This window comes from Phyllostomus hastatus, unplaced genomic scaffold, assembly GCF_019186645.2.
Source record: "Phyllostomus hastatus isolate PE091 unplaced genomic scaffold, TTU_PhHast_1.1 phas_scaffold_142, whole genome shotgun sequence".
NCBI classification, from domain to species: Eukaryota; Metazoa; Chordata; class Mammalia; order Chiroptera; family Phyllostomidae; genus Phyllostomus; species Phyllostomus hastatus.
This window is the reverse complement of record NW_025334010.1, coordinates 521392-535147: the sequence shown is the minus strand read 5'-3', so window position 1 is coordinate 535147 and position 13756 is coordinate 521392. Positions and strand designations below refer to the sequence as shown.

Here is a 13756-nt window from a genome sequence, read left to right as displayed (position 1 = left end):
ATCCCTCCACCTCCTCCATCTGTAGCACAAAAGAGACCACTGCTAAGAATTCTGGAAAAGAAGGTTTTTTATTTGTAGCTATAGCCACAACCTGGCAGCATGGAGGCAGGTGGGAATGTCCAGACCAGTCAGCCCAGCCCAGCCCAACCTCCTGGGGGGCTCAGGGGGGGCTCCTGGCCCCCAGCAAGCAGAGCAGAGGCTGCTGGGGGGCCAGCTGCGGGCATCGGTGCAGCAGTGAAAGCAGCAGCGCTCAACCCTGTGACCCTCTGGTGGGGTACTGGAGGGTGGTGGGAGGTCCCTGCAGGATGGGGGAGAACGGGAAACCCAGGACTGGGCCTCTGCAGCCTGGGCCTTGTTCAGGCCCCTGGATCGGGGCCCTTAGGATGCTGGGTGGGGTTTGGAATGGAGGGAGGGGCTGGACATCAAAAATAACCGAGGGGGGCAGGGCCAGTGGTGGGGCAGGGCGGTCTCAGTGTGGGTGGTCCGCTGTTGGGGAATGGCCTCCCGGGGAGAAGGGGCCAGTCCTCACTCAGGTCTGGGCTCGGGCAGTGTGGCACTTCCGGCAGAGCACGTGGCCGTCCAGGGGGAAACAGCCATTGTCATCGGCCTCGATGGACAGTGCCTTTCCACAGTCCTGGGTGGGAGGAGAATGCACTGGTGGGAAAGGCCCCTGTGGCCCCCCCACACACACACCCCCTCGCTGGCATTAGGAAGACCAAATGCTCCCTGGCTCAGAGCCGGTGTCCCCATCGTCTGTGCCCCGCACCCAGCTACACCCACCCCAACTCGCCCCCACTTTCACTTCCGTCCCCTGGGCCTCCAGTACTGGGATGGGCGGTGGACGGAGCTGTGCCCACCCCAATAAAGGGCATGGGGCCTGTCCCACTTGTCTCAACTCCATTCTGACATCTCTCCTCTGAACCTCGCTGAAACCCCAACCCCACCCACTGTGGCAAAGCACGGCACCCACCATTGTGCAGTCTCCTATCTTGGTCGATCTGCAACTCAGTGACCCCACAGAAAGCCCACACCCCCTTCCTGCAGTGACCGAAACATCAGGGCCAGGTGGGCCTGGGCCCTGCCAATGACCAACCTCAGAACTGCTGGCTGGCCCTGTCCACCCCCTGGCCAGCGAGCAGTGTCCCCATATACCGCCCGGCCCTCAGGGGCCAAGGGGACACGGACCTCACACTTGTAGCACTTCATGTGGAAGTTCTTGTCCAGAGCGACCACACGCACGGTCTCCTCGCGGCCAGGCTCGGGCATGATGGGCTCCGCGCAGACGGAGCACCGGGGCGCGAACTGTCTGGAGGGCGGCAGGAAGGCTCGGGTCAGGGTGGGGGAGGGGCGCTCCGCTGTCCCCAGGGCTCAGGGAGGGGAGTGGGCGGTGGCATGGCAACAGGCAGACTCCTCTGCCCATCTTGCCCCACACCTCGAGGTGGGGGAAGCCCAACAGAAAGGCCCAACTAAGGCCCACCACCATAACTGCCCTTATCAAGGGGAACTTCCCGCCTCTCCACTCACCTTCCCAAAATGCCCCCAGCCCCGAACAGCTACTACCACCAGGTCCTCACCCTCTTCACATCCACCCTGCAGAAAACCCACCCAGAGGTGCCCCTCTGGTCCCATTCCTGGACCCCTGATCCTAGCGCACCCCCCACCACGCAGGTGCCTCTGCCCGATGGCTCAGGGTACAGAGGGACGTGAGGTGCTGGCCACCCGTGGGGGAATCCTGAGAACGTACACCTCAAACTCAGGCGCGAGCCACGTTCTGCGGGGTCCCTGTGCTGGCCTTTAAGCTACCTTCCGGGTTCTGCTGCTGGTCCGAGAAAGCAGCACCTGGTAAACACTTTCTCGGGGGAAACCACAGTTCCCAACAACTGGTCTCCAAAGGAACCTTAGAACCTAACCTCGTGTGTGTGAATTGAAGTCACTCCAGCACACGCTGCTGAACCCAAGCCCACCACCCAAACAAGCCTCCGTGAGCAAAGGGCCAGGGGACTGGCCAGGAGCAGGACTTGCTGCCCAGGCCCTAAGGCGTCTGGACAACCAAGTCCAGATGAACTGGCCTCTGCCAGCTACAGACAGGACGGAGGGCCAGAAAGCAAGACCAGAGGTGTGGATCTGTCTGGGGGTCCGAGGAGCAGCCTGGCTCCCAGACAAACCATGGCTGACCCCAGAGAAGAGCCCGGGGTGGGGGTGGGGGGGTCCTTACTTGTGGTAGTCAGGGACACAGTGGGGCCGGTTGGCCTGGTCCACGATGAACGAGGTGCCCTCCAGGGGACAGGCACAGACCACACAGGTGAAGCACTGTGGGTGGTAGGCCTTGCCCGTGGCCCTCAGCATGCGGTCAGTGATGGGCTGCCCACAGGTGTTGCACTTCTCCAGGGTGTCCTGAGGAGGTAGCAGTAGGAGGTAGGTGGGCAGGGAACTAGCACCCAGGAGCCAGCTGCCAAGGCAGGTCAGCCCTCAGGCCCAACCCCAACTCACAGTGTAGCAGCGCTCACAGTACGGCGCTCCCTCCAGGCTGTAGAACTGCTGTCCCTGTAGCTGCTGCTCACACTGGTGGCAGGTGAAGCAGGCGATGTGGAACAGCTGTCCCAGGGCACGAACTGCAGGCTGCGCGCGTGCCAGGGGCTGGTGACACCGGCCACAGGACTCTGGAAAGGCCAGAGGAGATAAATAAACAGGAGGAAGCTTGCAAAGGATCAGCTGGCTCCAACAGGAGCTGAAGCCACAGCTATGGCCGGAAGTCACAGAGAGGGTGACAGACGTCCTATCAAGGGGGCAGTGAGCTCACCATTGACGGCCACGGTCTGCCTCTGAGGATGCTCCATGTCCTGCATGAGCTGCTGGGTCAGCTGCTCCAGCTCCTCCACCTCCTTCAGGGTCAGAGGCCCTGGGGCCCCTGGGGAGCGCACCTGAAACCCCAACATTCTCTTCATGCTCTCTCAAGGGTCACCCCCTCCAAGAACATTCCCCAACAAGCTTATCCACTTTCTTCCAAGAAGGGCTAACTCCCCTCCCGTTTCCCAGGTGCTCAGGATTGACCCTGAAAGCTCCTCACTCCCTGTCCCAGACCCCAGCACCACACGAATGAGGGGAAGGGGATGATCCTTCCACCCACTTTGCCCAAACCCCCAGTGGGCAGCCACAGACAGGCCGGAAGGACTGAGCGGACGGAGGCCACGCACACAGCAGCAGCTCAGGTCACGGAAGCACCGAACACACCAGGCCACGCATCAACTCCACAGAGCATGCTCAGACATGGCCCCCCAGGGAAGAGGTCGGCGTGGGGGGGGGGCCTGCGCACCCAGGCGCACACACCTACCCGTCCCGCCTGCTGCTGAGCAGCCCTGTCAGCGTGAGGATGCAATACAGGCGGGAATCACAGGTTAACCCCCCAGGGCTGTCTCCTGCAGCCCAGCCCCCAGCCCCCCACGCAGAGGTCTGGGGTGCCCCCCCCAAGAGAGAGTTCCTGGTCTCTCACGTTATTTGACCTCACGTCCTCCCCTGGAGGCCTCAGGGAAGGGCTTCTCCTAGGCCAGCCCCCAACTACTTAGGAGATAGTGAGAGCTGGGGGTGGGGATGGGGTGAGGTTAGGGAGTACTGCGGGGACCCTCAGAAGCACCAGGAGGAGGCGCCACAGGGGTTGCCTGACCTGCAGCAACATGGCCACGAGACACTCCAATGGCAACGCTGGCTGGTCTCTGTTAGCGGAGAAGCCCACCCAGGGCTGCAGCCACCGAACGTCCTGCCTGCCCTTGCCTCCCTCCGTTCCCACAACACCCAGAGCCTCAGCCTCCAGACTACCTCCCCCGACAGCCGCCTTCCCCTAGGCTCGGCCCCACCTCCCTCACCTAGTCTGTATGCAGATGGGCTGCCTCTGCCTGGAAAGGCAGGCACAGAGAAGCCCCAGCTCTGAGCTTGTCTAGCAGTCAGCTTGCCTTCTCTGCCTGCCAGCATTGGTGCCCCAGCTTTGGCGCCCAGGGCACTCAGTCCTCTAACTCCTCAACCCCAATGGCTCCAAACATCCCTCCATCTCAGGCACCTTCCACCACGGGACACCCTGGACCTGAGAGTCATGAGGCTCTTTACCTCCAAGACCTTGGACTTGACCTCCTCCTCCTGCCCCATGTGTACCCACCGAAGGAACCTACTCAGAAGGGCTCTGCTTTCCTGCCTCCCAGCCCTCCCTGGGGGCCTCCCCCACCAGCCTGACCCCTTGACCATCTATTTTTATGGGGCTCTCTCAGCCACTCTCGCCCCCCTTGGCAACCGTGGCTCATCTGCCCAACCTCAGCCCTGGCCACAGGGCCCACTTCCTGCTTCTGCCTCTGGGCTCGGAAAGTCGGTAGCGAGATCGCTCCAGGCTGCAGAGTGAGCTCACAGAACCCCGGAGGGCCCGGCGCCCACCGCCCCCAGCTCGGCTATCTGGCTTTCGGCTCCTGCGGGTTCCCCACGGCTGCCCCACAGCAGCTGTTCTGAGCCTTTTCCAAACCTTTTCCATCTCCTCCAGCCCCTCGCTCCCTCGCCCTCACCGATGACCTCACCTCCTACGTGACCAAGAGGATGGAAGTCCGCCAGCTCATGCTGACTCGGCGTCCCTCCTCTCCACAGAAAACACTGTGGTGACACTGTCCTTGCTCTCCGGGAAGGCCACGGTGGAGGGGACGGGACGGTATCACCACCTCTCCTCCGGACTCCATCCCGGCAGCAGGCCCTGCTCTCAGGCAGCGCCAACCCCTCCTCCCTCCATCAGCTTCTTCCTCCTGGTTCACGCACACACCTGAGCCCCCTCCCCTAACTCGACAGAACCACAGGCACAGGCCCTGCCCTGGTCCGCCTCTCTGCCAGCCTCCAGGGGCAGGCTTGTCTGGAACCTCCATTTCTAACTGTGCGCATAGCCTCAACTCCCTCCGCCATCCCCACAGAGGGACCACCCTGCCACCATCGGTGACTTTCAGGCAGTCACATCAGGGGCCTTACCGGGGTCCTCATCCTCCTCAAACCCCCCTACTGAAGGCTTCCTCGCCATCACATTCTGTCCCCAAGACCCCACCCTGACTTGTGCTCCTCCCCCTTCTGCCACGTGACCAACACGAGCACCCCTCAAGGGTCCCCCCAGGCCCCCGGCTCCATCTGTGTAAGCACCCCAGGCTGGGCTGCTTCAGTATCACCGTCCCCACGGACAAGCCTGAACCCCGGGCCCCTCCCAAAACCCGGGCCCCCACTTCTAAGTGAGTGACAGTCCCAGCTGAAGGAGAGTCCTCCGGGAACCTGTTGCCCAACGCGCTGACAGCTGGACCACCCCCTGCCCGCCCCCGCACTTTTCCGGTGCAAAGCATTTCCCCTTCTGGACTTCTCTATTTTGTCAAAATACCGACATTCATTCCACAACACACCCAGGCTTTCACCCTGCCCCTCCTCTTCCAACCGCTTATCAGTTACAAGGTCCTGGAGGCATTTCCTTTGCAACAGCTCTTATCTAAAGCCCAGGAGTGAATCCCAACAAACGTCACTGACCCCTACCGCTAGCCCACACCTCGGCTGGAAACTCTCCCCCAAGCTTCCCCAGGCAGGCGTCACCAGACTTCTGACCCAGCCACACACCTCCAGAAAAATTAGGAAGGACGTGCCAGGACCGACAGGCTCCCTCGAGCTCCTGCCTACCTCTCCACAGCTCCACCACTGCTCAGGGGAACCTCCTCCTTTCCGGTATCCAAACACTCGGGTGCACCTGCGCCCTGGAGTTTTTGCTCATGCTATTCCCAGCCCAGCGTCCTTCACTTCCCCTCTGGACTCTGAAGTCCGACCATCCTTCAAAGCACACTAGACGTCTTTCCGAATGTGCCAGACTCAGGCCTACTACCTGCTCAGAGCTCCCATAACACGGGACCCTGCACCACTCATGGGTACCGGGCACCTCCTCCCGCCCGGTCCAGGACCGCACATGCAGACACCGGCATTCCTGCTGTCCGCTTACTGGGCGGCTGGTTGACTAGATGCCCAGCAGGTTCCATTCAACTCCTAAGTCTCCCAAACTCGAAGGCAGGAATGCGAACTTTTCCATTTGGGGCACTCACATGCAAGATAAAAACGCCAGCCCTTTCTGTGTGTTAGCTCACTTAAGTTTCCCAGCCCTTGTCTGGGATAGACAGCATTGTTTCCAAGATAGGAAAGTGAGGCTCCTCCAAGTTCACCTCACTGGCCGAGGATCATGTCAGAGGGGGAGCTGGGAATTCTATCCCAGGTCCAGCTGACTCCCTCAGGCTTAACCTCTTTGAGAGGTCTCTCCTGCCCTGATTCTGCCCAGGGCACAATGCACAAGCTGCAACTCTTATCACCATATGCGCCCTCGGGCAGACAGAACAGAGGGCTCAGAGTAACAGAGAGATAAACTCAAGAAGCTCATCCTCCGCTTTAACATTCTGGGACAGGTGAAAGGGATGGTCCATCAAACCCTCTGCCTAATTCACAGTCTGGGCTGCTCCCCACTCCCAGCCAGGCCCCACCCAGCCCCAGCCCTAGCCCCAGCCCCTGGCAGAAACCACCCCCCCACCCTGCAGAAGAGCTGTGTCTTACCATGTCCAACCCAAGAGGCTGGAAACGCCCATCCCACCGACCCCACTCACCCATCTTTGCCCTCGTTTTCTGGCTCCTGACTTATCCCCTTGCCCCCAGCCCCCAGGTCTCACTCAGCCTGGCCCTCCCATCCTCCCTCACCTGGTTTTGGTTTTGAGCCGGCGGCGGGGGCACTGGGCGCTGCTTCTCCTGCACTCGGGGCTTCTCTCTCTGCTGGGCATAGGTGAAGCTGGGGGGCTGAGGGGAGCCTGTGCCAGTGGAAGAGGGAGCTTGCGGAGACCCCAGCTTTTGATTGGGCTGCGACCCAGGTCCACCTGGGGCTCCGGGGCTGAACTTGGAAGCCACGGGAGTGAACTTGGGAGTCACTGGAGAATACTTGGGAGTCACTGGAGATGGGGCTGAGGGACCTCGAGGCTGACTGTTAGCCAGAGGCACAGGCTGGGGCTGGGGCTGGGACTGGACATGGAGCTGGACCTGAGGCTTGGCCTGGGGCTGGGGCTGGGGCTGCACATGGCTCGGAGGCTGAGGCTGAGCTGGAGCCTGGGGCACAGGCTGGGAGCTAGAAGGAGCCTTCCAAGGAGGCAGGGGTGCCGTGCCCCCAGCTGCAGGCTTAGTACTGGTTTTGGGAATGAACGGGGTGGTGACTGGTGGGGGTACATATCCAGAGGACACCTGCGAAGAGAGAAGGAGGGGTAGAGAAGTATGATTGGGGAGGGTGCTGCCTCCCCAGTTCTGCCCCCACTCCTTCCCTCCTCTCCTGCTCCTTACCCGGGCTTTGAAGGGATCGTTCCTGGTCATGTCGTCCAGCAGTGAGGACAAAGAGTCTATCTCCAGGTCAATACTGCTCACCTTCTCCCTGGGCTGCAGGGTCAAAGGTCAGAGCATCCATCCCAGTCCTCCATTCCCACGCCCCCCCCCCGCCCCCATCAGGGCAGAGGTGCAGGGGAGGTCAGAGGGAAGGACACTCCTCTCCCTCCCTCGGTGGTGTTCCTGTTCCTGCGCAGCTGCCCCTCCCAGGCCTCCATACCTGCGGTGGGAGCGGGACGTGGGCCTCAGGCCCTCCCTCCTCCAGGGGAGGCGGTGGGGAAGGGAAGATCTCCTCCTCCAGCGGAGCCGGGGGAAACAGTTCCTCGATCGGGGGAGGGGGAGGTGGGAAGGCACCTCCCAGGGTGCCCTCTGCATCCTCGACTTCCCCAAGGACGGGAGGGGGCGGTAAGGGAAGGTCTAGGGTAGGAAGGAGAAAGAGGAAAGTCAGTACGGGCTCCTCCGCCCCCTTCCCTAAGTTTCCCTCCTTCTACAGCTGCCACCGCTCACCCAGAAACTCTGGGGCGTGCGGGAAGGAAACGAGGGCGCAGGACACCCTCGGAGCACTGGGTCAGGAGCGGCCGGGGGGTTGGCGCAGGAGCCGTGCAGCTCCCGTTACACTTCGGAAAACGGACCCGGAGGGAAGATTCGTGCCCCACATTCCCACCTCCCCACCCCCAGGCGGGGGACTTGGACCGGTCCCAGGAGCCCTGGCTCCCGGCCACGAGCTCCAGGATGAGGTAAGAACATCTGCTCGGGACAGGGTGGCTGCGCCCAGCCCCCTCCGCTGCAACCTTTCCAGACACCCCCAACCCCAGTGCCACCGCCCCCAGCCCGGCGCCCGCCGTAGTCCAGCCCCCCGCCCCCCGCATACCTTCCGGGGGCGGCGGGGGGATCTCTCCCACCCGGCCGATCTGTGCGCGCTGGGCCCCGGCGGCCGGGAGAGGCTCGCTGTCCCCGGGACGAAAGGGATTCACTTTGGGCTTTGGGGCCACCACCGGGGCGAACTTCTTCTGCGGGGCGTAAAAAGCCGGAGCCGAAACAGAGACGGAGATCGCGGGGGACGGGCGGGGGGCCGCCATGGCCGGGCCGGGCTGCTGGGGGTGGGTGGCCGGGTTAAGCGGCGCTGAGCCGGGCAGGGGACCCCCTGGCGGGCCCAGCACCCCTCGGCGTCCCGGCGTCCCCTCCCCGCGGGCGGCTCCCCTCGCCTCACCGCGGGCCGGAGCGTGCACGCCGCGTCTCAGGTGGCCGCCTGGGCGCCGGGTGCGCGGACTCTGTGTCCGGGTCCAGCGCCGCCTTTAGCCCAACCGGGGAGGGACGTGGGGCCGTGGGAGGAGGGAGGAGGCGGGGAGAGCGCGGCGCCCAGACCATACAAGGAGCGGCCGGGAGAGGGGGCGGGGAGAGGCGGGGAGGGCGGACCGGGCGGTAAACTCCCCCAGGAAGGGGCCCAGGTCCTGCCCGTGGGCTCCGGGCTCCGCTAAGGTCCGCCGGACCCCGCCCCCGCCGCCCCGGCCCGCCGCGGACCACCCCTCCCCGAGCACAGGCCTCTGATGTCATTTCCTGACTTGCCCCCCTCCACGCCCGACCCGCGGTGCCCGAGGTCTGATTCACCGTCCCCACGCCGCCGCCGGGATAAGCCCGCGGAGGTCTGGCGGTGCCCTGGAGGCACCGAGGCAGCCCTTGGCGACTCCGCCCGGGTCCGGTCCCCTTCTCCTCCTTCTCTGGGCCTGCCGTTACCTGCCCCTGCCACCTTCCCACCCAGCTGCCAGCCCCGCGCCCCGGGTCCCCTCCGGGTCGACCGGGATTGGCAACCCTGGGGTGGAACTGGGCTCCAGGGTGGACCACGATGGTGGGTGGGCGTCCTCCCTGCTCACGCCCCCCACCCCCCGCCCCCCGCAGGCCTTTCTGTGACCTGGAAGGGGGTGTGTGAGTACGAACCTCAAGGGTCCTTAGGGGATCCTAACTTGAAATCCTGGGCAGCCCCTTCCGGCTTCTAGGAATCCGCATCATCCGCACCCCCGCCTGCAGATCTGGGAATGTTTGCGAGGAGGACAGGCGAGGACAGCCGAGCCGGGGAGCGAAGGTGCGGGGGCGGCCGGGCGACCGGGGCTCCGGGAGGAAGGGCGTGGACGCGGTCGACACGTCTTCGACAGTTGTGAAGCGCCCCCAGGGATCCCTCGGGGAGCCTTAGGGCGGCGGGGCGGCCCTCGGGGAGTTCGGAGACTGCGCTCCGTGGAGCCCCCCACTGGTCCGACCAGACTGCTCTGCCTTGAAATCGGCCCCAGGCGACGCAAAAGGGACAGACCTGGGAATCATTGAACACGGAAACGCACCAAATTGCCGCTTGAATTCTTGCACACTCACTACTTACACACTATGGAGTCATATGGCCTTTCGGCCTGCGGATCCCATGTATCACCCTCCGGCGCTGCCTTTTTTTCCTGCCATCTAAGGCAGTTCCCTTGCACACACCCTACTGTCTCAGGTCCTGCCGCTTCAAATGCGCCGCAGCCTCCTGCCAGCGAGCACCTGCGCTGTGGTCTAGAGGCCATCCAGACCTTCCTCTGACATTTAGCGCGAGAACGCAGACTGGGGGCTTCAGAGGGGGGCCCGGCATCACACCCAGTTAGCCCCCAGGTCTCTAGGTTAGAGCTGGGTGTCTCGAGAGCTCTAACGGCAGAGATCGCTCTCCTAACTCTGGGGTGCGGTGAAGCAACGCGGGAGACCGGAACGCAGAACGAGGTCAGGGTGCAGAGACCCGCCTGAGTGGCTGAGTCTCTTCGTTCTCTCCACTTCATTTCCTCGGTGTGTAAAAGGAGTGATGATACTCAATCCACTCACCTTAGTGCATTATATGGAGGAATAAACGAAATTCAATATCTGAACTGTTACATAATCCTTGGTATTATTATTCAAGTCCCAGTTCTGCCCAGAATGGAAATTCTGACGGGCTAACCTAAGGCCGTTATTCCGAATCTCCTCCCGGAGTTGCCAAGCTGATCTCTCACGGGCCTTGGGGTGCACAACGCCTGCTCCCTCCTTCAACCTTATCGGACACTTCATTATGGCTACTACTACATCTTCGCCTCCTTCTTGGTCCCCACTGATCTTTCTCCTCTCCGGTGTCGTCTTGTCTTTGTCGTGGGTGTTCCACACTGTCATAGCCTGTGCGCCATGTATGAGACGAAGCATGCCGTGCAGACAGACCTTCTCAGACAGGCAGAAGCTGGTCCTGGGCCTGTCCCCGTGAAGATGGGCTAGAAACGTGATACCGTGTTGGAAACTGTGTCTTGGATTTTACAGACCAAAAGTCTCTGCCAGTCCTTCAAAATTGCACCCACTTTGCGGGGGGAGGGGGGGAGGAGGATGGGGGTTGGAAATTAGGAAGGTGGTTTCCAGATAGTGTCACAGACGAAAAGCCATCTGCAGTCTAAACATCTCCTTAAGGAATGTGCAAGTTCAAAATATAGTACGTTTCATTGTTCGGCGGCTGAACCTATTTATAAATCAGGAATAGGAGAGTGCGTAGGCAGGCCTGGTTCTACTGACAACTGAAAGCATTTGGGATGCAGATTATGAAAGCTCAGAGTTTCCAGCCGGCCAGTCTCAGTACAAGTGGAGACACACCGGGTATCCCAGGAGGACAGGCTCACAGGGCCAGGACGCCCCTAGAGGAGCTGAGGGCCAATTAATGTTAAAATGCTTGCAGTGGTCCTGGCTGGCGTAGCTCAGTGGATTGAGCGCGGGCTGTGAAACAAAGCATCCCAGGTTCAATTCCCAGATAGGCCACATGCCTGGGTTGCAGGCCACAGCCCCCAGCAACTGCACATTGATGTTTCTGTCTCTCTCTCTCTCTGTCTCCCTCCCTTCCCTCTCTAAAAATAAGTAAATAGAATCTTTAAAAAAAAATGCTTGCAGTGAACAAGAGCGGCCCTAATGATGTTTAGGTATTCTTCTTTTTAAAAAGATTTTATTTAGCCCTGGCTGGCGTAGCTCAGTGGATTGAGCGCGGGCTGCGAACCAAAGTGTCGCAGGTTCGATTCCCAGTCAGGCCACATACCTGGGTTGCAGGCCATGGCCCTCAGCAACCGCACATTGATGTTTCTCTCTCTTTCTCCCTCCCTTCCCTCTCTAAAAATAAATAAATAAAATCTTTAAAAAAAGATTTTATTTATTTATTCTCAGAGAGAGAGAGAGAGGAATGAAGGGAGAAAGAGAAGGAGAGAAACATCAATTGGTGATCAGCTGCTTCTCACACACCCCGCAACCTGTGGACCTGGTCTGAAACCCAGGCACGTGCCCTGACCGGGAACTGAACCCGTGACCTTTCTGATTTGTAGGACAGCACTCAACCCACTGAGCCACACCAGTCCAGGCGAGGTATTTTTCTCAAGTAAGCAATTCTCATTGATCTCCTCAGGTAGGATGTGTAAAAAGTAGCAAGTACACAGATGTTCCCACCTAATCGTTTCCCACAGCTTGGGACCAGGCAAGAGAGAGGAAGTAAAAAAAAAAAAAAATGGCAGGAAACTTTGCTATTTAAAACATCTCTGCACACCTCCCAGAATTTATGTCCACCAGGTACCAGAAAAGTTTCCTTCAAGGTCGCACAACATGAAGTAGGCAGTTAGGAGCAGCCAAGAAAAATAAATAAATAAATAAATAAATAAATAAATAAATAGAAGGAACAAAGGCAGTGGCAAAAAAATTTTTTTTTCTGAAAAGGACAGAAGCGCCGTCACATGGTTCTTTCCATATACTGGCTGCAGACTAACAGAGGGCCACTTCTGTGCCAGGCACTGTGCTAGGCACTCTACCAACTGCAAGAACAGCAACCACCAGAACAACATCAGCAATAATAATACCCTGATAAAGCTTAGTATGTGGTGCCAGGTACAATACTAAACACATATATCCTCCAGCCCTGGCTGGTGTGGATGGAGCCCCAGCCTACAAACCAAAGAGTCACCAGTTCGATTCCCAGTCAGGGCACATGCCTGGGTTGCCGGTCAGGTCCCCAGTAGGGGGCATGCGAGAGGCAACCACACACTGATGTTTCTCTCCCTTTCTTTCTCCCTCCCACTCTGTCTAAAAATAAATAAATGAAATCCTTAAAAAATTAACATATAGCCTCCATTTAATCCTCACAACAAACCTGTGGGAAATGTACATGATGATCCCACTTTTCAGTTAAGGCAACTGAGGCCAAGTAGCTGTTGCATGTTTCACCTCTGAAACTGAAAAAAAAATTGGAATGCAAATATTTTATTATTTGAAGACACCTCTGCCCTCCACTTACATCCCTGTGGTCCTTACTTCCTCCTTCCAGGAGCCCCGGCTCGGTGCACCAACAGCCTCCTCAGGTCAGCGGCCACGTCCAGCCCCCACTTGAAGTCTTTGGGCCACCATTTTTCCATCACATGGTGCCATCGAATCCTCTCTCCCTCTCCATCTCCCTCTCCCTGTCCCTACTCTCTCTCCCTCTCTCTATCTCTCTCATATAGAGACAGAGATGGGGGTTAGGGAGGGAGCAAGTTTTGTATGAGAGAACATTTCCAGAGAAGACTTCTTCAAGAATTGTTAAAAGCGGTTGCTGTTAGGGTACAGAATTAGAGGAAGGCAAAAAGCTTTTTCTTTTTTTTTTTTTATCCTCACTCAAGGACATTCTTTTTTCATTGCTTTTAGGAAGGGAGGAAGGGAGAGAGAGAAACATTGATGTGAGAAAGAAACATTGATTGGTTGCCTCCCTACGTGCCCGGACCACCAGGGACCAGACCCACAACTCAGGCATATGCCCTTACTGGGAATCGAACCCAAGACTTTTCAGTTACCAGACGACACTCCAACCAACTGAGCCACACCGCTTAGGGCCAGAAAGATTTTAGAACTTGACTTTTCCCCCCTAAACATGTATAACTTTTATCATTTTAAAAAAGGAGAAGACAAATGACAGAGTCATCATCTCTTGCTCCTAATATCAGAGCATTTTCTTTTCCACTTTCTCCCAGATTTACCCCCCTCCTAGTCCCACTCGCATTGCTTGATGCGACAAAAGGCTCTCTCACCGGCAGGGCTGCAGACACAGTGGAGGGGTTGGATGGGAATGGGAGTTGCAGAGGGTGGAGCACCCAGCAAGACCCAGGGATCTTTTTGGCAAAGCCCAGGGAGAGCAGATTCCTCCTCTGCCCTGGGACCACCCCCCAACCCACCCCCGACCCCCCAGAAGGGATGGCCTGACAACCACAAATGGCGCCCTTTTCCTCCTTTCTTGCAGGTAGGCTGACATCCAGGCATCATCCTCTGTGCACTTCTCCATTCCCTCAGTTCTGCCAGTGTTTACCAATAACTTCTATATGGTAGGCACTCT

At 59.2% G+C, this 13756-nt stretch overlaps 1 protein-coding gene across 4 annotated transcripts; it reads right to left on the bottom strand.

Annotated features, from left to right (window-relative positions):
• Positions 1-49: 49 nt before the first annotated feature.
• ZYX (zyxin) lies at positions 50-9463 on the bottom strand. 4 transcript variants are annotated; one of them, XM_045857619.1, is made up of 10 exons: positions 9328-9463; positions 8264-8483; positions 7613-7809; positions 7354-7446; positions 6727-7257; positions 2801-2921; positions 2491-2660; positions 2216-2394; positions 1186-1306; positions 50-634 (listed from the first exon to the last, which is right to left on the bottom strand). In XM_045857619.1, the coding sequence occupies exons 2-10, from the start codon at positions 8469-8471 to the stop codon at positions 530-532; spliced, it is 1725 nt and encodes a 574-aa protein (XP_045713575.1). In that variant the 5' UTR covers positions 8472-8483; positions 9328-9463; the 3' UTR covers positions 50-529. The 4 variants fall into 4 exon arrangements, with proteins under 4 accessions (XP_045713575.1, XP_045713572.1, XP_045713573.1 ...); XM_045857616.1 differs by lacking the exon at positions 9328-9463 and adding an exon at positions 8603-8742; XM_045857617.1 differs by lacking the exon at positions 9328-9463 and adding an exon at positions 8603-8738 and having other exon boundaries at positions 8264-8486.
• Between the last annotated feature and the right edge of the window lie 4293 nt (positions 9464-13756).

What these genes read in the sequence shown, in the direction of transcription:
- ZYX (XM_045857619.1), bottom strand. Translation starts at nt 8,471, where the DNA reads ATGGCGGCCCCCCGCCCGTCCCCCGCGATCTCCGTCTCTGTTTCGGCT. An exon ending in CCCCCCGCCGCCCCCGGAAG is followed by an intron (nt 7,810 to 8,263) that starts GTATGCGGGGGG and finishes TTCCTACCCTAG; the next exon opens with ACCTTCCCTTACCGCCCCCT. An exon ending in ACGTCCCGCTCCCACCGCAG is followed by an intron (nt 7,447 to 7,612) that starts GTATGGAGGCCT and finishes TTGACCCTGCAG; the next exon opens with CCCAGGGAGAAGGTGAGCAG.